This window comes from Anopheles merus, chromosome 2L (genome assembly GCF_017562075.2).
Source record: "Anopheles merus strain MAF chromosome 2L, AmerM5.1, whole genome shotgun sequence".
Classification (NCBI taxonomy): domain Eukaryota; kingdom Metazoa; phylum Arthropoda; class Insecta; order Diptera; family Culicidae; genus Anopheles; species Anopheles merus.
Window position 1 is genome coordinate 31,221,112 of NC_054083.1, and position 27,397 is coordinate 31,248,508.

At 48.6% G+C, this 27,397-nt stretch overlaps 4 protein-coding genes across 10 annotated transcripts; 1 reads left to right on the forward strand and 3 right to left on the reverse strand.

Moving 5' to 3' along the window:
- Positions 1 to 3,879: 3,879 nt before the first annotated feature.
- LOC121591448 (signal recognition particle receptor subunit beta) lies at positions 3,880 to 5,074 on the reverse strand. Its single transcript, XM_041911942.1, has 4 exons — positions 4,863 to 5,074; positions 4,465 to 4,774; positions 4,274 to 4,399; positions 3,880 to 4,198 (listed from the first exon to the last, which is right to left on the reverse strand). The coding sequence occupies exons 1-4, from the start codon at positions 4,966 to 4,968 to the stop codon at positions 4,006 to 4,008; spliced, it is 735 nt and encodes a 244-aa protein (XP_041767876.1). The 5' UTR covers positions 4,969 to 5,074; the 3' UTR covers positions 3,880 to 4,005.
- Positions 5,075 to 5,093: 19 nt separating this feature from the next.
- Positions 5,094 to 7,102, forward strand: LOC121591445 (vacuolar fusion protein CCZ1 homolog). The gene is made up of 3 exons (XM_041911935.1): positions 5,094 to 5,525; positions 5,595 to 5,692; positions 5,761 to 7,102. Exons 1-3 carry the CDS (start codon positions 5,442 to 5,444, stop codon positions 6,941 to 6,943), a joined length of 1,365 nt encoding a protein of 454 aa, XP_041767869.1. The 5' UTR covers positions 5,094 to 5,441; the 3' UTR covers positions 6,944 to 7,102.
- Positions 7,100 to 27,318, reverse strand: LOC121591441 (spectrin alpha chain). Of its 4 annotated transcripts, XM_041911926.1 has the most exons (9): positions 27,227 to 27,318; positions 19,744 to 19,858; positions 15,618 to 19,663; positions 14,536 to 14,577; positions 11,501 to 13,424; positions 10,826 to 11,429; positions 10,487 to 10,516; positions 8,207 to 8,816; positions 7,100 to 8,125 (listed from the first exon to the last, which is right to left on the reverse strand). In XM_041911926.1, the coding sequence occupies exons 3-9, from the start codon at positions 19,602 to 19,604 to the stop codon at positions 7,997 to 7,999; spliced, it is 7,326 nt and encodes a 2,441-aa protein (XP_041767860.1). In that variant the 5' UTR covers positions 19,605 to 19,663; positions 19,744 to 19,858; positions 27,227 to 27,318; the 3' UTR covers positions 7,100 to 7,996. The 4 variants fall into 4 exon arrangements, with proteins under 4 accessions (XP_041767860.1, XP_041767862.1, XP_041767861.1 ...); XM_041911928.1 differs by lacking the exon at positions 14,536 to 14,577; XM_041911927.1 differs by lacking the exon at positions 10,487 to 10,516.
- Positions 21,238 to 27,318, reverse strand: LOC121591446 (protein sarah). Of its 4 annotated transcripts, none has more exons than XM_041911936.1 (2): positions 27,227 to 27,318; positions 21,238 to 23,930 (listed from the first exon to the last, which is right to left on the reverse strand). In XM_041911936.1, exon 2 carries the CDS (start codon positions 23,592 to 23,594, stop codon positions 22,710 to 22,712), a length of 885 nt encoding a protein of 294 aa, XP_041767870.1. In that variant the 5' UTR covers positions 23,595 to 23,930; positions 27,227 to 27,318; the 3' UTR covers positions 21,238 to 22,709. The 4 variants fall into 4 exon arrangements, with proteins under 4 accessions (XP_041767870.1, XP_041767871.1, XP_041767873.1 ...); XM_041911937.1 differs by having other exon boundaries at positions 21,238 to 23,927; positions 27,227 to 27,316; XM_041911939.1 differs by lacking the exon at positions 27,227 to 27,318 and adding an exon at positions 25,734 to 27,214.
- Positions 27,319 to 27,397: the final 79 nt, after the last annotated feature.

The window sequence follows — 27,397 nt, forward strand, 5'->3', positions numbered from 1 at the left end:
TCTAACGCCGGTGTCCACGTCCTGCAGGGCCTGTGAAACGACACCATTGACAGCAATTATCATTACGCAGCGAATGGGAAATAACTAGAATTATTTAATAATTTTCTGCACTACACACCCCGCGCCAAAGCTTCCCTATTTTCTTTTGGTGTGTGTGTGGCGGAATGCAAAAAAAAAGTATGGATGTAAGAAGACGGTGAAACGATTCGTCATACTAGGATAGGCCGGGAGTTGGTTTCGGGAGTTTTTTTTTTTTAACAGGCTCCAACAGTGCCCGTGTGCAGCTGTTGACAGGCACTGGGCTTCTTGGCAGCAAACGATCAAATTAAATGCGGCCACATGCCCGTCGGGCCGAACCACGGGGTAATGAAGAAGCTGCCGAACATTAAGCTTAAGCTTAAGAGTCTGTTTTCCCCCCACAACCGTGACCCTTCCATCCATCTTTGCTCTCTTTCTCTCTCTCTCTGCCATGTTCGATTTGGTTTTAAAAATCGCGGCATACCAGCAAAGAGACGGTCCGCTAAACGACCTTCGACTACAGGTCGGGTGTGCCCCTGCAGCGATGCCGTTTGCAGCTCGGGCGCCGCTACAGCACCACAACAAACGCGAGCCTTTCCGGCTAATCTGGTTACCCAAACCCCAAAACCAAACACCAAAAAACCGAGAGGGGAGGGGGAGACTGTGTCCAACTTTGGCAGAATTCGTGAGAGCGAAATTACGCACCGAAAGGATCCGCGGTACGCCAACCGCTGAACAATGGGGTGCGCACGCGCGCTTAGTTGTAGCCAATTAATAATGAACAAAAATGCGGGATTCGAGGTGGCGATACAAGAGGCACATTCAATGCATTAGGTTGAAGCAGACGCATGATACCGAGATCGATAATGGACGATCAGTACGACAAGGGATGGTTAGATCAGATCCGTGCAGCTGACATGAAGGTGTGTTTGCTTCACTAAATGGTTATTATGATGAAGTTTAACAACTTTTAATACTTTTGGAAGAGCATTCGTCTTTTGATTTATTCATTTATTTGTCCATTTAGTGCAGATCTCCAAAGGGCAGGCCCGAACAGTTTACGTTAGCTTATTGCTCGCTCGGGGCACACAAATTCAATTTATCCAACAAATGGGGAGAGTCTATGTCCAAGCAAATTAACTTCGCGTCACAGATAAACTGTCTTGCCCGATGTACGTAGGATATTATGGTTGCGTATGTAATGTAATGTAGTAGCTGTATTGTAGCTGTAGAGTAGCTTAGAAGAGCTCAGTGTAGTGCAAGATTTGTAGCTTAGAAATCAGTGTACACTGCAGCCATTTGATGTGTCAAAGGATAGGTGATAATTTGTGATGAGCTCTGAGCAATGTATGACACTATGTTGTTCGACCGATATGCAATTGAAACATGACATGACTAAGACGTTGTAGACCATGATTTTCAAAATTTTTTACACAAGTGCTTAGGTATGTTGGACCAGAATAATATGCTGCATCATTATTTAGCTTTTTTTTTTTGACAGAACAGTGATCATCCCTCAGAATTTCCTTAGTTCTGTAAATATCACCATTCGAAGCGATGCTTTACAGCGTTCTTCATGGGTTCTCATAATTGGCGGACACTTTCTTGACCTCTTATTAACGAAAATGAACTTTATACGGAAATCAAACTCTATGGTACTCTTTTTAGACAAATGCAACAGGAATTCATAATGTGATTGTAAAAAAGGTGCTATGCAGTTCAACTTACAACACATAAAGTTCATTTCCAACAAGAAAGTATTAAGAATCAAGTCCCACAACTAAGAAAACCTCGGAAACCTGCTGTAAAAAGGGCATCCAAATGACCCGCTCAATGCATCATCATAATTTTTCCCTACGTCGTATACTATCGGGTGCTGGATTGTATGAAGTTGTCAGTCTATTGATGGCATTGAATAGTATTTCACCCTTTATTTTGAAATTATTTAGCGAAACACAAAAATCATCCCATATTTAATAAACCTCTTACTAGTTGCACTACTGGATCATTGCAGCTTAAAGAACGGTATTTATTAAAGCTTAGCTTGTTTACTACCTTTAAAACAACCTTTAAGAACATCTCAAAGATTCATAAAAAATGTGCATAACGGTAAGATCAAGTTCCTTTGGGATTTTTACTTTTTTATTAAATTCACCGCCATCCTATAAATCAAACATAAGTTTTAAAAAATGCTAACATAGAAGAAAATTACAGTTATTTTGCAAAAAAAAACTCACTTCAATGATTGCCTAACGGGATCACGTTTCTTCCTGCAGCAAACAAAAAAAAACACTGAACGATATGGAGCAACCTATGAAGGGATTTGGTTAACGAAAACAACGCTTAACAAAAACCATGTCCTAAAAGCGAAAGTAAACGTTCTACACAAAGTAAAGCAGCAAAAAAACATCACCGACCCTCCTATCCTTCCAGGAAAAGGCGCGTGTTTGGAAACTTATTGAAATTCAAATTTCATCGCGCCCAATTTCCAGACTAGCACACTTGCAGGCGCCTTGCATTCGATCGCAACGATTATAACCGCTCCTCCGACTATCGTCCTGTCTTTCTTTCACTTTTCCCCCACGGTGCATCCTTTCTCTTATCGGGTGCGAGATGATCGAGATGCGATCGAAGAATTTTAATCGTGCCCCTTTCCGAAACCGTCGTCTTCGTCGTCCCGCTGATGGGCAATAAAAAGGGTTCGTGTGCCATGCACGGGAACTTTCCTTCTGTCGATACCGGTGCCGGTTGGCTTCACTTTAAACCAGCGCCACTAGCTGAGAGATAGGTGCGGGGAGGTAGGATCTTAACGTTCCTTCGCTTCGTGTTTGATCGTTGCTGCGGTGGGCTAATCTACTCGTATTACCACGATGGATGGCCCTTGCGCAGATATTTATGAGGTCGACCTGCCCCGAAGGCTCCCTTGGATGCTTTCGTATCATGCGTTTAGGAGTTTATATCTATGTGTGTGGATCAGACCTTTGATTCTTCACAGGAGCTAATGTTGTGCGAATCGTTACAACGGTGACTTTTGGAGCAGATCGTTATTTATGATGGTAATTTATGAGCACCACACTACACTGCTGGTAACTTCAGCAAGCACAGTGGAGGCGAAAACGGTGTCCTGTTTAACTTCTACTTTAGTTTAATCCTTTATTTTCATTACAGTGGACACTGGTGACTTTTTCGGAAATGAATTAACGTTGATACTATGATACTTTATGCTGAATTTAAGAATGTATTGTACATGGTTGATGTAGTTTTTCATATAATTTAAATTAAAAGGAACCATTAAAATTTCCATAAAACTTTAATTTGTTTCCACATGTTCTATTTGGCTGTATTTTCGTCCTACACGCATTCAAATTGCATTATTCGCATACATGTGCCAGTTTAATTTGGCGCAAATTCAAATTCAATATTTATTTTCGTTTAATCTGAACATGTGTATGGCAGGTTGCATACTTTTAGGTGAACAAAATTACAATTTAACGAAAGAAAGTACGCAGCCATGCTGTTTATGGCTGCGATACACGCATGTCGAGGCAAAACAATCCAACGCTATGTAAGCGGATAAAAAAAGCATTTATTGATAGACGATAGAGCAAGATAATTAGAAAGATTGATAAAAATAATGATAATAATAATAATAAGTTTGCAATCCCAATCATCAATAAATGGTTGAGATAAACAGTGAACAAAAAGATCCACGGTGTCCCAAGTTCGCTTTAACCTTCTGTAACTGCTTTGATTATTATTCCCCAATTGGATTCGCCGGTGGCTGCTTGTTAAATTATACATTTCCACCGCGAGCAATACCATTCTCCATAAACATGACCATTCAAATGACCGCCCCTCCGATTGGTGAACATCGCGGTGTTACACGATAAAACATTTTTATTGCGTACAGTTTGAAACATATAAAAAAATAGCTGAGAAAACTGGACACAGTCAATAATACCGCCGGAGAACAGCACACCGCCAGCCTCACAGTGTATCGAGGAATTTGGTCAGTCCGGCAAACTGTTCCTCCATCGCAGAGCACGGCACAAAGCGTACCCGCTGTCCGAGCTGCTCGAACTCAAAGTCTACGCTGGCCGACTTGCCGAGGAACGTGTCCGAGGACGAGCTGTTGTCGACGGATTGCAGTTGACTTCTTCGGGTCTGCCGGACGATATTGCTGCAAGAGAGAGGTGGAATAAAATTCGTACAAATTCGACCAAACGAAAAAAAAACTGCGCCCTGCACTACGTACATTTCCTTTTCCAGCATGCTTTTGATGGCAGTTTCTGTTTTGGCGAGCGTTTCGTCCTGCTTGTTGCACAGCACAACCACCGGAACCTTGGACGTGGCTTTGTCCACTAGAATGGTGTACAAGAAGCTAAAAAGGATAACCGATTTGTCATTGACCCGTCGTTGATTCCGTAAATAAAGAAGAGTACTCACTCGGCCACATCCCGGATGTCTTTCTGTACTGTCACACTGTCGATCATGTACACGATCGCTTTGGCAATGTTTTTGTACTCGTCAAAGAACTTGCCCCGCAGCCGCTCGTTCCCGGGCACATCGACCATCTTCAGCACGCGGCCCCTCTCCGTCTTGAAGTTTCCGACGTTCTCTTTGATCGATGTGAACGTTTCGCGTGCACCGCCGAGGCACAGGTGAGCAAACAGGTACGTTTTGCCCGAATCGCACAGCCCGGTAAACAGCACCGCAGAACGTACGGTCTTCTTGCGTTTCCATAGGAACAGAACCACTGGGGAGGAAGCAAGTTAGAAACATTAAACGACAGGCGTGCACGAGGGCATTTGTGGGCCGGATGCGGTTGCCGGAAGAGTGCTTACCGATTGTGAGAAGTACTACCGCTAGGGCGATCAGCACCGGTGTGTAGTTTAGCTCGCCCAGCTTAATCGGGGCACGGGCCGATGATTTCCTGTCAGCTTTGTCCATCCTTTCGGTGCGTTGTGTGTTCCGTTCTGCATCCGCTAGAAACAGAAAACAGAGAGCTGCGATTTGTTTCGATGACGATGACAGTTTACGCTAACGTCATCTATTCGTGGAGAGAAATTTGACACAGCCAAAACTGGAGGGTAGGGCTGAACTGTAAAGCGTCCTTCAAAACGGATAAATTTCGGGAGAATATTTTTTTTCGCAACTGATTTTGAATTTGAGTGAAATGAAAAATATGTCAAAATGTGAATCTCATTGATTTTGAAAAATATTTTATTTTTGAAGGAGCATTTTGTGGACCAGTCGCGAACGAGCTTGTTATCAGAAAACTGTAAACATAAGAACTGTCACTGCCGGGCGTCAAAGGAGGCCATTGAAAACAAGTGATAAACACACGAATATACAAGTCCCGTTTTCTATTAAATAACTAGAAAAACGCCCCATTGTGTAGCAAATATCATCCAAAACTAAAGATGACTAATCCCGTTCTAACGGCGGAACTGGCTCTTAAGAGCTTTTACATTTTTAATTCAGCTTTCGGACCCAAAGAGGGCGAGGCAAGTTGATAATCTGCAAGATTGTTTGTCTTAATTTCTCACTCTTTTCCTCATCCGGATTCATTACAGGAGGAGAAGAAGGTGCTCTTCTACCATCCACAGGATACGGATATCGATACGAAAATAAAGGACGTTGGTTTGAGCGAAGCCATCATAAAGTTCAGCAAGTAAGTAGTCACCCGGTCCCCGACCGAACAGCAGCACCAGCGATGCTTACCATCTTCATCTCCGGTAGCACCTTCACCAAAGATGACAGCGTGCAGACGATGCACACGCAGAAGACGTGCCAGTTCTACTACCAGCCCGAACCCGGCTACTGGATGATCATGACGCTGAGCGTACCGTTCGATCGGAAAACGCGCGACTCGGGCGACTACAACGAGTACCATGGCGACACGATACACGACACCATCTACCAGTCCGTGCTACGACAGGCCTATCGCATGTTTCGCATGTTTCACGGCACCTTCCAGGACAACCTGCGGCCGAACGAGGAGCTGGACGCGCAGGCGAACCTGATCGGCCGGCTGGAAGCGTTCTACCAGAGCTACATACTGCACCTGCAGATGAAACGGTGTGACGTGGTGGATGCGTTCGGCAGCGTACAGTACCTGCCACTGAACCAGCTGCTCTTTCTGCGGGTGCAGAACTTTATCAACATGATCGAGGCCACGTTCGCGCCGATCAAGCACTGCATCTTTCTGTACAGCGACCAGGTCGTGTGGAGCGGCATCAACCCGACCGATCTGTACACGCTATACGAGTACTTTCACAGCCCGATGTTCGACCAGCTGGCACAGTCGAAGCAGACGCGCCCCGCCTACGTGACCGAGCAGGGGAAATGCAAGCGCTACACGCTGATGGTGTGCCGAAAGGTGCAGAACATTTCCCTCTGTCTGCTGCTCGACGACGGTGCGGTCGAGAACGAGCAGTCGCTGTACCTGGAGCTGAATGCGGTGGTGAATCCGCAGCTGACGGCCATTTCGTCCGACATTAGCCAGCATCTGCAGAGCGGCGGTGAGTCGAGCTACAGCTTCGGCTGTGCGGGCGGCAGCAGCAGTAGCAGCAGCAGTAGCAGGGACGATTCGGCACCGAAGTTTATCTTCTTCAACGAGCTGAACCTCCAGCACCGGGGCACGGTACGGTTGGGCCAGGCGCAGTACCATTCCGTCACCGGCAGTGGGCTTCCGAACGATGTGATGAACCTGATCGTCGACCTGCTGGACGACGTGCGCAGCAACCGGTCGAGCGTGATGGACGAGACGATCGTGAAGACGCACGACGACTACTGGATCGTGAAGCGCAGCTGCAACACGCGGCACGTCTTCATCATCCTCAACAAAAGCTCCACGCTGATCGACGTGACGGAGGAGACGAAGAAGATACTGGACCAGCATGTAAAGGGTATCTTTTTCTAGTGCTTCCCCCGGAGAGAAAGGTCATTGCGCGGATGTTACACCAATTATATTTTATACCTTGCATCAAATGCTTGATTCCAACTAATCGAAAGTCAAAAGATAGCTAATAAAATATACCCCGTAAGCAATCGAGAACAAATAAAACAATGGCGAGTGTTATTTTTGCAATCATTTATTTGAAGAGAAGAGATATAGCCATATTTTGCGATCGGATTTGCTCCGTTTCGTCGAGTAGGGTGATGCCAGTGATAAATAGAGGTACACATATATATCGATATATTGTAGTTGCCGTGTTTGTGTGCATTGTTGTTTGCTCAACACGCATCTTGCGCTAGGAGCGTAATTTTTGCAAAGGTGAGAACATTTGATTTGGCGCTTTTGCTACTAGGGGCAGTTTACCTTACCGAACCGCGTCCGTTTTGGTGTAAATAAATATTTTTTCCCGCTCTGTACGTTAACACCAACAAGCATTAGAAGAACGAATTTGGATTGATTTTTTTTACTTTGCCACAGTAAGGTAAGTTTGTCAAGGTGACATTTTTAATTTCAGTTGCTACATGCTAATTTCATTTAGTTTGAATTCTTAAAGACACTGGCTGCGATTAACAAGCGAATACAGTTCAACAGACACACAGTTCAAAGTCAGTTTCATACTAGAAACTGGCCAGAAAAATGTGTTTCCAATCTGATTTCGGACCTAATTTTCTCGTTCGATCGTTCGTAGGCTACTAAGCCACTAACTGTTACGCTGCACAAAAGCATGTTCCGGAAGTGTAAAACACAATAGATGTGTGTGAAAGCTGGTGTTCGATCTTGCTCTCCTGCTTCTCTACGCTCGCTACACTATCACTATTCATTCAAGCGTGAGCTTGCAAATTCATATAAATATATAAAATCAAAGTAAATATATAGTATTATTCGCCCGGCGACGGGGAAACACTTTGTTTATATCGTCAAAATGCGTTTAAAAAATAATTTGTTGCGAATATAGTATTGAAAAGGCGACAAACCCGGCGGGGGAGATGCCGCCCATCATACTGGCTGTGTGCTGGCTTAGTTTTGGAACAAGGTTCTGGTAAACTCCACGTAATCCAGGGCACCGGTAATGGGGTGGCCCGTTTTCGGGTCGTTGTACGGTTTCATGCGCTGCACGCAGTAATCCGCCATGTCTTTGGTGAGGTTCTGTAGGGAGAAAGAGATTGATCGTTATTGCTACATGCTGTACACTGTTACAACCCAAACCACTCCCCCAGGGATACTTACGGAATAGAGTTCCTCCTTGGTGACATATGGGCGGGGACGCGGATCGGAGGCGGTGATGGCGCGGAAAGCATTCTCGATCTCCTCGAAGCTTTGCACGTTCTCCGTTTCCTTGGAAATCATGAACGCGATGTACTCCTGCAGCGACACCTGGCCGTCCCGGTTCGGATCCACCACGTTCAGAATTTCCTCGAACTCCGGGTCCGGTTGGCCTTCCTCCACCATGGGCAGGTCGTAGCCGAGGGCACGCAGACACGATTTGAACTCCTGGTGGTTCAGCTTGCCGCTCTTGTCCTTGTCGAAGTGCTTGAACATCATCGAGAATTCCTTCAGCGAGTCTTCCGACACGCCGGACTGGTTGCGGGCCTGGATCTGCTGCTTCAGGTTGTGCTGCATGCGCATGGCCAGCTGGTCGAGCTGGTCCCACTGCTGGGCCAACCCGACCGTCGAGTGCTCCGTGTAGCGGTTGTCCAGAATCAGATGCTCCTCCAGCGTGGCGCCGAGCTCCTCGATCTTCTTCAGATCGCCACGGCGGGCGCGGATCTCGTTCGCCTTGTGGCAGAGCGCCTCGAACTGTTCCTCCAGCGATCCCGATCCATCCATGAGCGACGTTCTGTGAGGAGGTGGGGCAAGGTAACGAACATTAATATATTTGGCTTAAGACATATGGGCCTTTAGGTGGGGTTAGCTAAAAACACTCCACTGTGGCAGCATATAAATGAGCATTAATCGTGTGGTTGGCATGTGGTTATGAAGCGGTACAGACATTAATTATAAATACTTTTTTTTGCTAAATTAATTTTAACGATTTTCATAATTTTCAAATATTTCAGCAAAATTGACAAGTCTAAATCAGTGCTACAAAATGTGACTGTCAATGTCATAAAAAATCTGACTGAAACTAAATCCATATCATCGTCACGTACTCAATTGTGATAATCAGAGCTGATACTCAAAAAGATTGGTGTGACCAATACATGCTTCATGAAATTTTTGGGACCATTGCTTGGTCAGTTTCTATGCCATGATTTTTTGTTGCTGTGATCAGTTCTACAAAATGTCACTGACATAATCACGACAAATTCCTTCAGAAACAAAATCATGTCAGCGTCACGAGCTCTACTGTAATGATCAAAGGTGAGTCTCAAACAGTTGTTGCGACCATCACTTCTTCTATTTGGCGTAATTGTCGTAACGCGGACATGCCGGCCTATACAGGCTTTCGTGACTTAATTCATTACCACGTAGCCGGATAATCAAGTCCTTGCTACGGGGGACGGTCCATTCTAGGCTTGAACCCATGACGGGCATGTTATTGAGTCGTTCGAGTTGACGACTGTACCACGGGACCGCCCCATCACATGCTTGGACGCGAGCATCAAATGCTTCACATCACCATCACATGACATTGTGTGCAACCAACTCTTGGTCAGACACTTGGTCGCGACATTTTCAGTCGGTGATCATCCCGATAGACATGGGAGATATGCGGTGCGTGCGAGTGGTTCCAAGAAACAAAATGAGCATGGTCTCTCGCTCTGTTTGACCCGACAGACAATCAAAGCAGACAGAGCGAGAAAGAATGCTCATTTTATTGCTTGGGACCACACGCCACGTATATTCCAAGAATGTCGTGATTATCACCGACAGAAAATGTCGTGACCAAGTGAGTGACAAAGAGTTGGGTGCTAAACAAAATGTCACCAAGCTTGTGATTGATCCACCAACTGAGTTTCATCACTGATCATCTCAGTTGTGTACGTGAGCTGATTTGAGCTTCGTTTCAGTCATGAATGTTGTTGACTAAAACAGTGACATTTGGCAGCACTGTTCGCAGCCAGAAAAATTATTATGCTTGTGACGGGATCTAGATTAGCTTGTGAATCAGAGTATCGCGGTTGGCTCAAACACTCGCAGAGCGTGTTTGGCATGTCATGACGAACTTTTATTGAGTATCAGTAATGAGCATCAAGCCACCACGCATATGTTCATTGTTTTCGTTGGTGAAAATCTCGTGATACTCATGTTATTTTGCAGCACTGGTCTATATTAAAATTTATGGTTCAATTATACATTTAAAAAACAGACTCGTTTATCGTTTCATATTCAAAGCGTACAGCCCAAAGCGCGGCTTATAGTTCCTTTGCAATATTAGTAACATTAAGAAGGAAGCAAGTTCAGTGGCTAATTATAAGGCATTGGCTGCGCAGAGCAAAACCGAACATCAAACTCGTCACGCAGCGATGGTTAGCAGTCACTTTGGGCACAACACTCGTTCGTTACCCATTTTTATCCCAGCCAAGAATGTTGTATCTTTGGTTTTCACGGTGTTGTTTGGTGATGGTGTCATTTGTTGGTGGTTGGATGTTGTGTATGGAAGGATCGGGGGTTCAAATGTTCAAGCAAATTGTCCACCACAAAGTGCAGATAAAGAGTTGTGGATATAGGGAAGATTGGATATGCCATTTTAATAATGATTTTCATAATATACCACGCAATGGAGAGGAAGTGGTCATGTAAAAGTTATAGGAAATAAACAACGATACATAGAATGGACCTTCATCCTCTAGACTAGGTACGGGGGAAGGAAAGAGATAGCAAAAGAAAACCATAAAACCATACCTTGTCTCCGTCAGCCACTGGTGGAACAGGTTGGCGTGCTTCGCAAACTCCTTGCGCAGCTTGTCGTTCTCTTCCTGCCGATGGACCTCCTTCGCCAGCTCGGCATCGCGCTCCTCGATGATCTTCTGCAGATTGCGCCACGTATCCTCCAGCGCCTCCATCGTGAACCAGGTGTACGGGTTCGGGCCGACGTTGAAGCTCTTGATCTTTTGGTCGAGCGCGGCCAGCGCCTGGAAGTCGACCTGGGCCGATGACAGCGATGCCTGGAACGCGGCATGTGCCTCCCGCAGCGCCTTGATCTCCTCGATCGAGTTGCAGCGCACCGGATCGGTCAGATCTTCCTCCGCGTTCTCGAACCACGAGTTGAATGCCGACGCTTTCTTGGCGAACGTCAGATACAGATCCTCGATCTGGCGGAACTGGTCCTGCATGTTCAGCAGGCGGTACTTGCGCGCCTCCGAATCGGCGCGCAGCTTCTGCCAGCGCGTCAGCACGTCCTCGTGGCGCTTGAGAATGGCGGCCGACTGGGCGTGGTTCGCGTTGATCAGCTGATCCTTGAGGGCGGTAATGTTGTGGATGCCCTCATGCTCAAACGCCGAGAGACCTAAGGGAAGAGGATGAATTTTCCTTATTAAAAAAATATCCTTAACTTTTCCTACAAACACACACACATACCAGCATCGAATGTCTCCTGCTTCGTCAGCAACGTTTGAACGGTGGACAGATCACGGCCGAACTCTTCCGACTTGACGTGATTCTCCTTGTCCGCGATCCAGCTCTCCACGACGTCCGCCTTCCACATGAACTGCAGGTAGGCAAAGTTGTCCATCAGCGCCGTCTTGCGGCGCGTCGCCAGAGCCTGCAGGTTCTCCAGCTTCTTGTCCAGCTGAACGCAGCGCTGCGAGATGCTATCGCCATGGTGGTTGTTGTTCGTTACCAGCGTCTGGCCATGGTCGCGGATGTCCGAGCAGCGATCGCGATGGACCGCAAAGTCCGTCTCGAACGCGTCGTGCTTCTTCATCAGACCCTGGACGGCCGCCATCGAGTCGCCGTAGTCCTCGACGGACAGCAGCTGCTGCTTCTCCGTAATCCAGGCCTCCTCCTCCTCGACCTTCGCCAGGAACTGCTGGTAGATGAGCGACTCGTCCAGCTTCTGGCCGCGAGTGGCTGCCAGTCCCTTCAGCTCGGTCCACGCCTGGTTCAGTGCCTTCAGGCGCTGCTCGATCTCCGGCACCCCAAGGTTCGAAACGTCCATCAGCTTCTCGCCCGCTTCCTGCACCGCCTGGATCGCGGGTTCGTGCGAGGCAAGCTCGGCCTCGAGCCGCTTGTGCTTCTTCTTCAGATTCTGCACACCGGTCAGATCGCGACCGTAGTCGTCCGATCCGACCAACAGCTTCTTCTCCTTGATCCAGCTCTCCTCGTCCGCGATGTCGCGGAAGAACTGGTGCAGCGTGTTCGCCTCGTTCAGCCGAGCCTGCCGGTGGGCAGCCAGGTTGCGGATGCGCTCGTACCGTTCGTTGATCGACTGGCGCTTCTCCTGGATGCCGGCACTGTCGAACTGGCCGCTCTCCACCAGCGAGTCCGCCTGGCTGTTCATGTCCTTGATGCGATCCTCGTGCGCGTGAATGTCCGCCTCAACCAGCTGGTGCTTCTTCATCAGGTTCTGCACGGAGGCCAGATCCTTGCCGGCGTCCTCCGACGTCAGCAGACTCTCCACCTCGCCCAGCCAGAAGTCCAGATCCTTCACGGCCGCGATGTACGTGCGCTGCTTGTTCGCCTCCTTCAGCTTCAGCGACTTCTCTGTCGTCTTCTGCGTCAGGTACTCCCACTGGTCGGCGATCTGCGTCAGGCGCTTCTGCACCGCCTCCTCCGAACCGCTGCACTGGTTGCGATCGATCAGGTTGCTACCCATCGCCAGCACGCTCGAGATGCGGTCCGCGTTCGCCGCCAGCTCCGCCTCGAACGCCTGGTGCTTCTGGTGCTTCGACTGAATGTTGGCCGGATCCTTGTAGCTTTCCTCCGTCGCCAGCTGCAGCTTCTCCGCGATCCAGTTCTCGATCTCGTCGGCATCGCGTGAGAACTGCTGCAGGGTCTGCTCGTCGCCCAGCCGCGAGCGCTTCTCGATCAGATCCTCCTTCAAATGGCGCCAGCGATCCAGCACCTCCTGCCGCTTGGCATCGATCAATCGGCCCGCGTAGTGCTCCTGCGCGATCAGCTGATCGGCCAGCACCTGCAGCGCGCCGATCTTCTCCTCATGACCGTTGATCGCCTTGTCGAAGTCCTCGTGCTTCTTGATCAGGGCCTCCACGTTGTCACCCTTCGAGTCGACCTCCTCCGCGTTCAGGAACGCTTCGCGGGCGCTCATCCAGTTTTCGGCCTGCTCGCAATCGCGCAGATACAGCTGCAGGTCCAGATTTTGGTCCAGCTGCAGGCGACGCGCCGTCCACGCACGCTCCAGCTCCTCCCGGGCCTTGTTCAGGTTTTCAATCTTCTCCTGAATTTCGGGCGCCGCATAATGGTTCGCCTGCAGTAGCTCGTTGCCGAACTGCTCGAACGCCGAGAACGTACCCGCGCGTGCATCCACCTCCGTGCGATGTTCCTGCCGAATTGAAACGCAAAAGGCACCCGTTGATTGAAGCGCCACGAGAGCATGGAAAAGATTGAACAAAACCCATTAGTAATGCCGCACTTGGTGAGTTGTGCCGCCTGTGGTAGAGTGAGCTTCCACCCGCGCAGAATGTGAGCAAAAATGACAGCGAAATTAGGAATACCGTGAGCGTAAAGTAAATGGCGATTAATAATGATACACTATTTGTTGGTTCTCTATTTTAATCACCTCCCATATGAAGCGAACAGTAAAAATCATATTAATAACACGTGTTGAGGTAGATTGGTGAACGAAAAGGTATGATAAAGCTAGCCAGCTAGATGTTAACAAAGACTAACGCATAATGAACTAACTCTTACGTTTACTTTCGAACGGTAATAGAATTAAAATAGATAAAAAGGTAAACATAGTTCATATTACGGACGCGAGATAATGTGAAATGCCAGCTGATGATCTTTGTTATTGCATTATTGTAGCGCGCACGTTAATTGTCTGCTGCGGATTTTTATGAACATAGTACAAGTAGCAAGATTAAAGAGCATTAAAAGAGTACAGCAGCAGCAACAGTACCCCGAAGAAAAACCTTGGAGCAAATGTTATAAAAAATGGAACAAAATAATGAATTTCCACAAAAAAACTTTCCGAAAATATCTGCAAAGTCTAAACAACTCTTTGCATAAAAAAACTCTTTTAACTATAAAAACTTTTTTTCACCATTGTTAATAAAACACACATATACACATAAGGGTGCGAAAAATTATGTTTTGCAGCATAAAGATGAAACGTTATTGACGCTTGGGTAAAGATCCTTTCAGCAAAATCATTAATGCTTATGGTTTGTTACGTCGCACATGATGAAATCATATTAACCCGACCAAAGATGTTGGAACAAAACTCTCTACGGATCGAAAAAATCCAATTGCAGTGTGAGATTTAAAAAAAGTTACAAAATTTGCATGACAAAGGTTAAGCACTAATACAAAAAATAGAAAATAGAATGCTGCTGTGTGTGAACACAAAACAAAAAATGCGTGAGCGGCTTTGGGTAAGTAGTTTCGGGTAGTGGGGCTAGAGTATTTTTTTTTTAATTTGTCAGCTGTACCTGCGGGATACCGCAACGAAAATCAATTTCGGCACGATGGTTCTATGAAAAATAAAAATGACAGATTTGGAAAAGAATAACACATTTTAGTATGGGTTTTGTAATTTGGCACGGGTGAGAATTTTGACACGTTGCATAGCTCAGGATAGCTTTTTTTCGCCAAGAACAACTTGCTAGTCTCTTTCCAATCATTTCATGAGTGGGTGCGCGTGTGTGTGTGTGAAGGATGAATAATACTTCCAATCGTATTATGAAAAACAAAACAAAAAACTGTGCTCAGCTTCAGTCGTGATTCTGTGTGCTCTTGGTTGTTTCTTGGCCTGGTGTATAGTAAAGATGACATGGTGTCTGGGGCACACTGTTCCCTTACAGCAATCGCCACTGTGTTCGATACAGGGGTTTTCAGGGGTTCTGATAGTTGTGGGACGCTTCCTATACTCTTTCTTAAGGGAAGTGAACTAAATATGATGTAAATTGGATTCTGTGGTAACATTTTTGAACAGGCTCCTCCTATTGGAAATTCTTATTGGATTTGTCCAACAAGGGTGCTATAGAGTCTAAGTCACATTACATTAAGTTCATTTCCCGCAAGAATGAGTCAATAGGTGTCCCACAGCTATGAAAGCTCCTGGAAATCCTGCAACATGATAAACGGATTCAACTTCTCAATAAAGAGAAGTTCGTGCTGATTGAAAGTGCTTGTGTACAAAACATGACGCAAACGTGTCTCCAACCGTCCATTCGAGCGCGATGATGTAAAACTGGAACAAAACAACTTCACAGCGGATGTATACATAAACTCTACTGGAGACGCAAATTAGCGCTCTCTACAAATAACATTGATTCGCTAAACAATAAACAGCGAAACGACACATTGGACAAATGGAAACACACACGTTCACACAAAAAGAGGCTTCAACGGTACAACAACAAAACTGGGGATACATTCGGGGGCTTGCTAAATCTTTAAAAAAATAAGGGAAACCCCAATTACACAGTCCTAGTCCTTCCTGTAGGAATGGTGGCTCTTTTCCCGGTCCTAAAACATCAAACTCCTCCTAACCGTTCCCATTTTCGCTTACCTGATGACGTTCGATTAACGCTTCCGCGCCGGTCACATCGTTCGCGAGCTCTTCCGACGTCACCAGCCCCATCATCGAGCTGATCCAAGCGGACAGGTCGCGGTAGTCGCTTAGGAACCGCTGCAGATCGTACGAGTCGAGCAGCTTCTCCTTGCGCTGCTGCGCCTTGGTCACCACCTGCTGCCACTCCTCGTTGATCTCCTTCTGCTTGGCGTACGTCTGCTCGGCCGTGTCCGGGTGCGACTGCATCAGCCGGTTGGCCGTCTCGTCCAGCTGGCGGATCTTGTCCTGCAGCGCGGCCAAATCACGCTCCAGCCCCTCGTGCTTGCGCTGCAACGTTTGCACGCCGCGCAAATCCTTGCCCAGCTCGTCGTTGTTCAGCGCGTTCTCCTTCTCCGCGATCCAGTCCTTCGTTTCATCCACGTCGCGGTGGAACCGCTGGACCTCGTGCGCCGACCCAAGCTGGCTGGCCCGCTCCTGCGTGATCGTCTGCAGGGTGGCCCACTCTTCGTTAAGCGTTTGGATTTGCGTCTTGATCTTCAGTGCGGCCTCCGTCTGGCCGAGCGACGTCAGCTGGATGGCGATCTCGTTCAGCTTCGCCAGCCGCACCTCGTTCGCCTTCAGGTCGTCGTTGAAGTCGTCGAACTTCTTCTGCAGCACCTCCACCTCTTCGAGATCTTCGCCGACGTCCTTGATCTGCGCGTGGCTCTCCTTGTCCTTGATCCACGCGGCGAGATCGGCCGCCTCGCGCACCAGCACGTACGCCTTCACCGTTTCGTTCAGCTTGTTCTGGCGCTCCCGGGCCAGCGCGAGCAGATTGTCGTACTGGCTGTTGATCTGCGTCTGGCGCTTCGCGATCGAGTGCCCATCGATCAGGTTCTGCTGACTGGCGCTTAGCCCTGGGTCGATCTTCTTGATGTAGGCCGCCGGCACGAAGCCTTGGCGATCGTTCACCTCCACCTTCCACCAGTCCTTGTTGTTGGAGTTCAGCAGCGTCAGCACGTCGTTCTTCTTCATCGACACCTCGCGCGGCGACTTTTCCGTGTAGTCGTACAGCGCCATCACGCACTCCTTGCCGGTAATGTCAACGACCGGCGTCTCCTGCTGGCGGCAGTTCTTCGCCTGCTCCTGCAGCGCCTGGATCGTGTTGCCGAACGCTTCCAGGTCGGACACGAGCGCCTCGTGCTTCTTCAGCAGCGCCTCGGACGAATCCTCATCCTTGCCGTAGTCCTGGTTCGAGACGATCGGTTCCTTCTCGCGCATCCACGATTCGGCCTCGTTCGCGTCGGCAAAGTACTGGTGGGCCTGCAGCGAATCTTCCAGATCCTGCTTGCGCTGATTCGACTTCTCCTTCAGCGAGTTCCACTGATCCTTGAGCGCGTCCAGCCGCAGCTTGATCTCCTCGCTGGCGGTCGGCTGCTCGTTCAGCATCTGCTCCCCATTCGAGATGACACCGGCGCAGCGGCTCTCGTGGTTGTTGATTTCCGCCAGCACCGCCTGGTGCTTCTTGATCAGGTTCTGCACACCGATCAGATCGCGGCCACGGTTGGTCGACGCCGCGACCGGTTCCTTCTCGCGGATCCACGCCGCCTCGTCCTCCAGATCGCGGAACAGCTGCTGCACCTGGAGCGAGTCGAGCAGGCGCTGCTTGCGGATCGACATCGGTTCGGCCAGCGCCGCGTACCGCTTCGACAGGGCCGCCTCCTTGGCGCGAATGTTGTCCGCATCGAAGTGGCCGCTCTCGACGAACTTGTTGGCGGCCACCTTAATGCCCTCAATCCGGTCCTGGTGCGCCATAACGTCAGCCTCCAGCAGGGCCTGCTTCTTCTGCAGGTTCTGCACGCTGGTCAGATCCTTGCCGTAGTCCTCGGACAGTAGCTGACCCTCGACCTCGCTCAGCCACAGCTCGATGTCCTCGACGGTGCGATTGAACTGCTGCTGCTGCGAGGCTTCCTGCAGCTTGCAGCCCTTCTTGTCCGAGGCGCGCACCAGCGACTCCCACAGCGTCACGATTTCCTGCATGCGAGCGTTCACCTTGTCTGCGGCGTAGTGCTCCTTTGTGGCCAGCTCCTGCCCGGTAGCCGTGATGTCCTCGATGCGGCTCTTGTTCGCCGTCAGCTCGTGCTCGAAGTTGGTGTGCTTCTGCACCTTGCCGTTCAGGTTGGTCGGGTCGAGGTAGCTGTCGTCGGTCGCGAACTTCAGCTTCTCGCTGATCCAGCCCTTCGTTTCGTCGCAGTCGCGCTCGAACTGCTGCAGCGCGTTCGAGTCCTCCAGCAGCTTCTGGCGCACGGACGATTTCTCCTGCAGCGCGGAACGGCGCGCCAGCAGCATGGCGCGACGCTGCGCCACATCGTCCGCCGCGTAGTGCTGCCCGTCGATTAGCTTCGTCGCAAACACGTCCAGCGCCTTTATCTTCTCCTCCTGTGCGGCCAGACTCTTCTCAAAGTCCTCGTGCTTCTTGATCAGCGCCTCGACCGAGTCGAGCGAGTCGCCCAGATCTTCGTTCGCCAGGAACGCTTCCTGCTTCGCCATCCACGTGTCCGCCTGCTCGGTGTCGCGGTAGAACAGCTGCAGATCCATGCACTGCTCGTACAGGATGCGGCGATCCTCCCACAAAACCAGCAGCGAGCTCTTGTCGTTCTCGAGCGCGGCCAGCTTCTCCTGCACCTCCGCCGCGGCGTAGTGCTCCCGCTCGAGCAGCTGCCGGCCGGCCTCGGTCGTCAGCTTGAAGCTGTCCACGCGGGCATCGATCTCGCCCTTGTGCTCCTGGTGCCGCTCGAGCAGCGCCTCCGCACCGGCCACATCCTTCGCCAGCTCGTCCGCGGAGATGATTGCCTTCATGCCGTTGATCCACGACACCAGGTCACGGAAGTCGGCGAGGAAACGGTGCAAGAAGTAGGACTCGTCGAGCTTCTGCTTGCGCTCCTTGGCCTTCGCGGTCAGCGACTGCCAGTACGCGGCAATCTCTGCCTGCTTCTCACGAATCTGCTCGCTGTGATCGGCGTGTATGCTGCACAGGCGACCGGCCTCGGTACCGAGGGCGGCCACCTTGTCCTCGAGCGCCGCCAGATCACGCTCCACACCTTCGTGCTTGCGCTGCAGCGCTTGCACGCTGGCCAGATCGCGCCCGTAATCGTCCGACGACAGCACGACATCCTTCTCAGCGATCCACGCAACCGTCTCATCCGCATCGCGGTTGAAACGCTGGATTTCGTGCGCCCCGAACAGCTTCTCCTGGCGCAATATGGCCAGCTGCTTCAAGCGCTGCCAGGCCTCGTTCAGTTCCTCCTTCTTGCGCGTGATCGTTTCCCGCTCCGGGTGCCCGCCGAACAGCAGCTTGTCCGCCAGCTCGTTCACCTCCGTCACGCGGTACTCCTGCGACGCCATGTCCTTCTGGAACTCGTCGAACTTGCGCTGCAGCACCTCCACGTGCTCGAGATCCTGCCCGAACTCGTCCGCCGTCACGAACGCTTCCTTGTCCTTGATCCAGAACATCACCTCCTCACAGTGGCGCAGGAACTGCACCAGCACCAGGGCCTGCTGCAGCTTCATGCCCTTCTCGGCCAGCCGCGACAGCAGCAGCTCCCACAGGCGCTGCAGCTCCTCCAGCCGGCGCTGGATCGTCTCGGATGCAAAGTGGCCCTGGTTGATCATCTCCTGGCCGGTGTTGTCCAGCACCACGATCGCGTTGCTGTGGGCGGACACCTCCGCCTCGAACGCCTGGTGCTTCTGGATCTTGGCCTGCAGGTTGGTCGGGTCGCGGTAGCTTTCCTCGCTCGCCGCCTGCAGCTTCTCGTTGATCCAGCTTTCCAGCTCGTCGGAATCGCGCTTGAAGTACTGGAACCGGCGCGAGTCTTCCAGCTTTTCGCGCTTCTGGCGCGTCTCGAGCTTGAACTCGCTGTAACGATTCAGCACCTGGTCGCGGCGCTCCTGGATGTCTTCGGCGCTCTCGAGGATGCGCACCTCCTTCGGGGTGAACTGCTCCATTCTCACTTGCTGCTTACTGTGTAGTTTATTGCAAAGAAATAATTTACTCCTTTCTTAGCCTAGAGACCAGCAAATAAATTCAAAAGCGTTAGTTTTATCACTTTCTTCCTATTAATAATTAACAGCGTAGTTTACTCACCTCTATTTAAACTTATTCTTATGAAGGCAACCAGCTTATGTTTCGCTCGCAACGATATTTTTCTTTGTGTACGGTATTTCTCTTAATTTATTTTGTTGTTATCCTTCTTTAAATCCTGTAAACAGTAAATAAAAATCATAAAATAAACATTAACCTATAAACTATGTGGGTGAAGATAGAAAGACAAATCCCAGCTCGTCCGTCCGTAAATTCATCGCCATGCAGTGTACCAGAACAGTTCAGTATCCATATTGAAAAGCAAATAAAATGAACTCAACAAAAGCAACCATTTTAAATCTATATCAAACTTTATTTGACAGTTATGTATATAATATCTTCGTCAATAATAATAATTGATCCTTCACGTACCAACTCGCGTTTGATATCTCTTTTTTTGCTACTAAATCATTTCTTCTACGCTAGTCTTTCGTCTTCAAACACACCCATTGTTCTCTCACTCCTGGTTCGTTCCATCTACGTGTACTTTTTTGTGTTTTCACTATAAATTACGCTACTAGTAGGTTTTGCCTTGGCGATAAAATTAACGAGATCCTTCTTCACTTCTGGCTCTCCAGCACACCGGCGCGCCCTCGTCGTTCGTCGCAAATCGGTCCAATAATGCTCAGAGTTATAATGCGTAAACAACATGATTGCTAATTCTGATACCACAAATGCATCTCCTCCGACTTACGCATAACACACCGTGGTACAACAACGTTTGGTGCGAAACACATTTTGGATTACAATTGCAATTTCAATTTCCTTTTTAACCGTTTTTACTGTTTGCTGTAAAACAAGTGGTAATGCGTCAGCAGATTCGCTTCCCTTCTTCTATGCTTTGTTGCGTTGAGTGTGCAGCACACACGCACGCACTGGTCAGAAATTTATTTCTTCATTGGTAGCACTAACTAAAATATATATGTATAATTTTTTGTTAAATTGCTGTTTTCTCTATGTTTCGCATCGCTCGGGTTTTGGTTAATATTTATATATGTTCTGTATGGTTTCATCAACCGTGACTGAACTGACTATATGACAAACGTCCTATTGTTTGGAAGTACTGGTTACAGGGTATAAGTGGCCCTTTGCTATACCGAACGATCCCCTTTTAAAAAAAGGTATTTTGTTGGTATGATCTATATCTATTGCACAATAAACACACACAAGAGTACCATCGGGATCAGAAGAGATATCAACCATTGGTGGTTTGTAAATGGCGACACTAGCATTGTCGTTTCTCAGGGTGGAGAGTGTTTGACGCCTTTGCCAATAAGAGAGCAATAGAAAAATATATAGAAAAACGCTCCAAAAACCGAACCATCGATTATAGGATAAATTTCTGATGAGCACAAATACACATACCAACAAACGAACCTTCCGGTTCCCCAGCATCGAATAGATATAACAGTTATAAAACGTCTGGCCACACCGATACCGATACTGACGGTCCGTCGGTCGGGTCCGAACGAGAGAGGGCATAAATATGCATGTATGTTTTTGTTTTCTTCTTCTCAATTCTACACATAGCAGAGGAAGTGGGAAATGTAACACATTCGGTAGCAACATTTGCCATTTTTAACATATACACAAACACACATACATGTACAAAGACACCGATGCATCTCTTCTTATTGACCTTCACCACACCTCACACTTATTGGTTTCGTTCGTTACCCACGCGGGACTTAGCAACGCGCGATAATAGGACATGAAACAGATAACTGTTACAGATATTTTTTTTCCAAAGAAAGTTCTAGTCTTATTTTTATCTTATCGCTTCCCGTTTAAAAAAATAGTGTTTTTATTCCTGCCTAGGATAGGAAAGGATCACACACCTTTAGCTATGCCGTTCATGCAACATTTGCACTTTGACGACGAAAAGTACAAATGTTACTTGAACGGTCTTTTTGCATTTCGAAAACAAACCTCCCGTACTTCGCAAGTACGCAAAGCTTTAGATGCGTATTAATGGAGCGAAATTTTGGACAGCATTGCAAGATGTTTTAACCGTATCTACCGATATGCTTGATAGTTTTGATTTCGAATTCTACATATATAGTTAGGTGTTCCGGCCAGTAGAACCCTTCTTCTTAAACGATGCTTTAACATTTTAACTCCCGGGAAATCTCCAGTACCAATTACAGTTAGAAGAACTGGATGTGCAAATGATTTTAGAGCTAATAGCATTTGATACCACGAATGAATGCATAATTATATAGAAAAGTGTAGAAACGGATTTATTTCATAGGCAAACATTCTCGACAATAAGATAATATGTGTAGTGTAGGCAAATAATGTACAACTTGAGATTTCGTTTCGCGTTTCGAGTATCGAATATTTTACCCTGACGCATGCATTACAACTAAAAACAAATAAAGAAATTGTATAACGCTAATTGATAGAAAAGGTACAATGATCAAACGCATTCTGATTGATAGAGACGCAAATGCCTAATTTGTCGACGCGAACAATTCGTACTCATACTCCGACATGCCGGTAAATATCTAACACGCAACCATTTCAACGCAAACTGGCACAAACAGGTAAATGGAAACTGATAACCTATCGACGATACTACCACAGGCTGGTGCTGCGCGCGCGTACACTTTCGCTGCGAAATGTAATTACTAAATAGATTCGCAATTTAACTATCTTCTTGGTATGCCACTTTGAAGATGCCTAACACCATCAATATGCTTTAAAAAACAGGAAACAGGAGGTTAATGGCAAACGTTACTTCTTTTTACAAGCCCCTCGCGCACCATTCTCACTTTTGCTTTCTACACATCATAGAGGCCCAACAAAACGATTCTACCAAGCTATACCTTCTCACAGAAAACGGAGAGCCGCTTCAAAACTCACCAAACAGTGACCAACCAAGCTACTTCCTACCTCCACGCTTCTCATACGAGGATATCGATACCATTATCATCGTCATCCTCTTCATTCGCCAGTGACAACCAAATTTAGGTGGAGCTTTTGCGCTCGGGACAGCGCGTTTGCATGATGCGCGCCTTGCGCACGTTCGTCCCACCACCGACCGGGGAGTTCTCCTTGTCCGGATCTTCATCCTCGAAGCTGCTGCCCATACTGGACGACTTGCGGCCACCCGCAGTTTCGTCTTCGCCGGCCGCTGCGGCCGCCGCCGCCGCCGCCGCCTCCAGCTGCTCGGCCGCGGTATGCAGTATGATGCCCGGATGGTGCTCCGACTGGGCGTGTATTTCGTGACTTTCGCCCGGCGTCAGGCTGGCCAGCGCCGCCAGCAGATCGTGGTTCACCAGCGGTTCACCCTCCTCGGCCGGCTCCCAGCCGGCGGGCGGCGAAGCAGGGGGCGAAATGAGGAACTGCTTGACCGGGGCGGGCGGTTTCAGGTTCGTGTTCGAGACGGGCGTCACCGGCTGCGCCAGATAGCAGTTGATGACGGACTTGCCGAACGGGTACTGGTGCAGCCGGATGCGCGCATTGGCCGCCGCCAGCGCGCTGTCATAGTTGACGCGCAACCGCCGGAAGCTCTTCAGCCACTGGAAGGTGGTGTTGTCCGAGAACGTGCGGAACAGCTCCTCCAGGCTCGCCTTCAGCCCGTCGTCCGCGAACACCTCCGAGTGGATGTTGGTCACGATGATCGAGGTGGGCAGATCGTCCAGCAGATCGTCGTCCGCCACCGCGTTCGACTCGCTGTCCGAGTCGTACGCGCTCGGCAGGGCCGGATGCTCGTTCGGCAGCCCGTCGGTCGGGTTGATGAACAGGTTCTCGTCGTCGGTGGGCGTCGTGGCCACCAGCTCGTCCCCTCCATCCGACTGCTGGCGGGTGCCGGTGCCGGTGCCGGTAGCCGTTCCCGTTGCCTGTGCCATCTGCTCTGCTCCTCGGTGGGAGGCACCACTCACGATCCTACGGACGGTTGTTGTTCGGTTCGTAGAACAGGAGGTTGCGGTTCTTCCGGCGGCCGATTGGGGCGGCGGGTTCCGGCAGTTGACGGACCTACCTAGTGAGCATACACTTCCTCCTCGCAGGTGGGAGTGTACTTAGATAGCCAGGAGGTGTGTTCGTGTGTGTTTGTGTGTGTGCGTCTGTGGGTTTGTGTCTGTAGTAAGGCGGAGGTATTTGAACGTAGTAGTCCACTCTTCACTCCCCCGCCCCGCTTCACTTCTGTTCTTCTTTCGTCACCGGTTCCGCTTAAAATTCGGCTGCTGCCATTATTTACATACAATGGTTTTGTAGGAGAATTGAATGATTGATAATTGTTTTTACATTATTGCCGTCAAGTTTTTTTTGTCGGCACACCACCATCCCAACACCCGGGAAGGGGGTGGTGTAATCGTACGAGCCCGCGCGTACGAAAGAAGAACATAAAAGTTGGCCCATTTTGTGTTTGGTAATTTTTACCAACCAGGAAGTGGCAGACAGAGAGAGATACAGAGCGAGAGAGAGAGAGAGAAAGAGGGACATCGGTAGAGAAAGTAATGAGATGAAAATAGAGAGAAAATAGAAAGAGAGAGAGAAACACAGAGAAAGAGAAAGAGATAAAGGAGCAACGTCAGATTTTACAACGATAACACACAACCGTAATGCTAAATTGTCGCGCTGCTTTCTCAGCCATTATTTTTCGTACATTTAGTTAAACAACAAACAACAAAAACATAGAATGATTGTGATTGTGGCGCCAATTGGTAGGCGCTTGTTGCTAAGTTCGTTTCTAGTATGATGGAATGTTGATGATTCATTTCAAACCATTTGTTTCAAATTCCGCACACCGGATTCATTATGCGTCTCATCTTTTTTGCAAAGAAAACAAACTAAAAGAAAACTACTAATGCACTGGTGGAATGCAGGTGGTAAGAGAAGTGTAAAAGAGATGGTCTCCGTTTTCATAAACCAATCGTCGACTACCATTCGTGCGTGGAATGCAATGTAAAAACGTCGCTGCCGGTTGCTTGCAGCTGCGGACGACTACTGACTGGGCTGGTTATGGTATGGTGAAGGCGGAACGCTTTCAAATGTTTCCAAAACCGCAACACTACGTAGGCAGACGACATAGGTGTGTGTGTGTGTGTGTGCTTGCGAAAACAATACAAACAAACAAAAATGCAGTGAAATATGCATGATTTTGCATGAAGAGAGAACCATTTGTTCAAAAAGAAAATTTAAACTAAAAAACAACATTGCTAGCTGTACTTATGTATAGTTTACAACCAAAAAGTGATCGATTGTTTTGCTGTCCCATAATGTATGGTTACTGTGAACCGTGAGCAATGATTCAAACTCAGCCTATGCACTTCTATGCTCGCCTGCAGCACAGCAAATGTCTAGGGAGCTCAAACAACACACTTGACATTCACTCCCGGGAGGACAGCGAAATCTAATCATCCGTGGTTGTGGCATTTTCGGCGACAGTTTCCGCTCACACAGACCCCTCCCCACCACCCCATCACACTCTCTCTTTCCCCTGTTCCACGGTAGCATTATGCTGGGTAGCGGAACAGGCACGCACGCAACACACGTACCGCGCGTTCCCCGGTCGTGTGGTGGTGATTGTTTTTCTTCTTCCATGGTTCCAATCATCATTTCTCTTTCTCTCTCGCACGCGTACTCGTTTTACATACCCCTCCTCTCCTTCACTCTTTCTCTCGATAATATATCTCTCTTTTTCTCTCTCCCGTTTTCTCTCCCGATGTCTTTCTCTCTCTCTTTCTCTTTCGATTTGTTATGGTTTCATGTTCATTTTTTGAACGGTGTTTTTCACTTTTCAAGTGGCTGCCAGCATCAAACTCGAGGTTGAGATTTTCACTCACATACTGGAACCCAGTTACACGTTACACACATGTAAAGCAGGCATTTTCACTACACGATTTAAGGCGATGTTGCTTTTTCAGCATCTTTTCCAACTGTTCCTCCCGTGGATTTGACAAGGAAAATATTGTTCGAATACCAAATATCGTTACTTCACACTTTCCGCCGTGCAATACTTTTTCGCATATCGTGCTACAACACACCTTGCTATTTGCTAAAGAGACTACGTGGAAACATGCATGCTTATCTTATCGCACGGGTACAAGATACAATGTCACTGAAACGAACGGCACAAGCAAACGCACCACCAACCAACCAACTCGCCAAGTAGCATGACGCCATCACATTCCATGTCCGGTCAGGGTGTGTTTGTGTGTAAAGTAAAGAAGCGATATGGAGAATAGAATCATTGTGCAAGAAAAAAAAATTGTTTCTCCCGTGACACAACTCTATCGGTCCAATTGACTGACAGCGACTTTCTGTGTGTAGGTGAGTGTGTGTGTATGCGCCACCCCAAACGACAAGTGCCGTTCTAGAACTTCCATCAAATCCAGCAACCACGGCAGCTCCCCTTCATGATTAACGGAAATGAATTTCACACACAAACGCACGCAAGATGGCACAGCACTGGATGATCAGCGAGCATAGAGGGAGAGAGGGATGCTTCTATCCCAAATCACGTAGAGAGCTGCAGCAGCAGCAGCCGCCGCCGCCGCCGGAGAGCTGGTAATATTTAAAAATAACTCAACGCGAAGGCGATGATGACGTAATCGTCGGCATGAAGCGGGTCGGGTTTACACGAATGCCGCATTCGGCCCAATCAACGGGCCAAAGGGTCAAACACAGCAAACAAGGCGGTGCCGCACCTAAAGACGGGTAGGTAGGTATTCGGCTATTCGAATCCAATCCGATTTCTGGAGCTTCGGTGGAGTTTCAATCAGGCATGGTAACTGCAAATCTCTGCAACTGAAGGATGAATCCATCCAGCGATTCTGTTTACGTGCCAAAAAGAAGGGTGCTATCGAAGGCAAAGATAGCATAAAATTCCAGTTAAATTGGAATAAACCAAAATTCAATCTAGCTTGTAATGTAAACTGGTATCATCACACGGCAAGCTATTTCCAGCGGTACGGTATTGCCCAAATGCCGCAGTGAGAATGAGGATGTGTGTGTGCGTGTATGTGTGTATTGACTGCGTAGCATATTCCATCAGAAGGTCGCGCAAGAAAAACGGAGCACACGGGCAGGGCAGGAAAATATCGATTTTTCACACACATACACCCCCCACCTCCGTTGAGGTGCGTAGGGCGGAGGCGCATAAAACACACGAAGGAAATGGTGGTGGAGTGCGCTTCCGCTCGCGACAATCATGCTCATTTTATCCAAAATCGCATCAATTACCGCATCACACCACACGACGCACACATACACTGAGTTGGATGGGCCATCCGAGCGCTTTTTTCGACTGGGTGTGTCAATCTTTCTAGCTTTCGAATGCTGCTCCCGTGGCCCCATTTGCTTAGCCCTATACCGAAAACACACACACACACACAAACACACACACTGACGCGTGCACTACACTACATGGCGTACGGGCGATCGATTTGCGGACGAACGGATGGGGAAATTGGAAATGGCTTTTTGGGGGCGAAAAACCGATATTCTGGCGTAAATCACTGCCCAATGCACTACTTACAGCTTTGGCAAGCGTTTGCAGTATGTTTTATCCGACTTCAGTGCCCTTTTTTGCTGGTTTTTCACTGTTCACCACGCCAGCTCACAACCTTTGCGAGCGACTCGTTTTACCGTAATGGCGGCGATGAATTTTCTGCTGTCCGACGACAGCTACAGACAGGCAGGCTTTTGC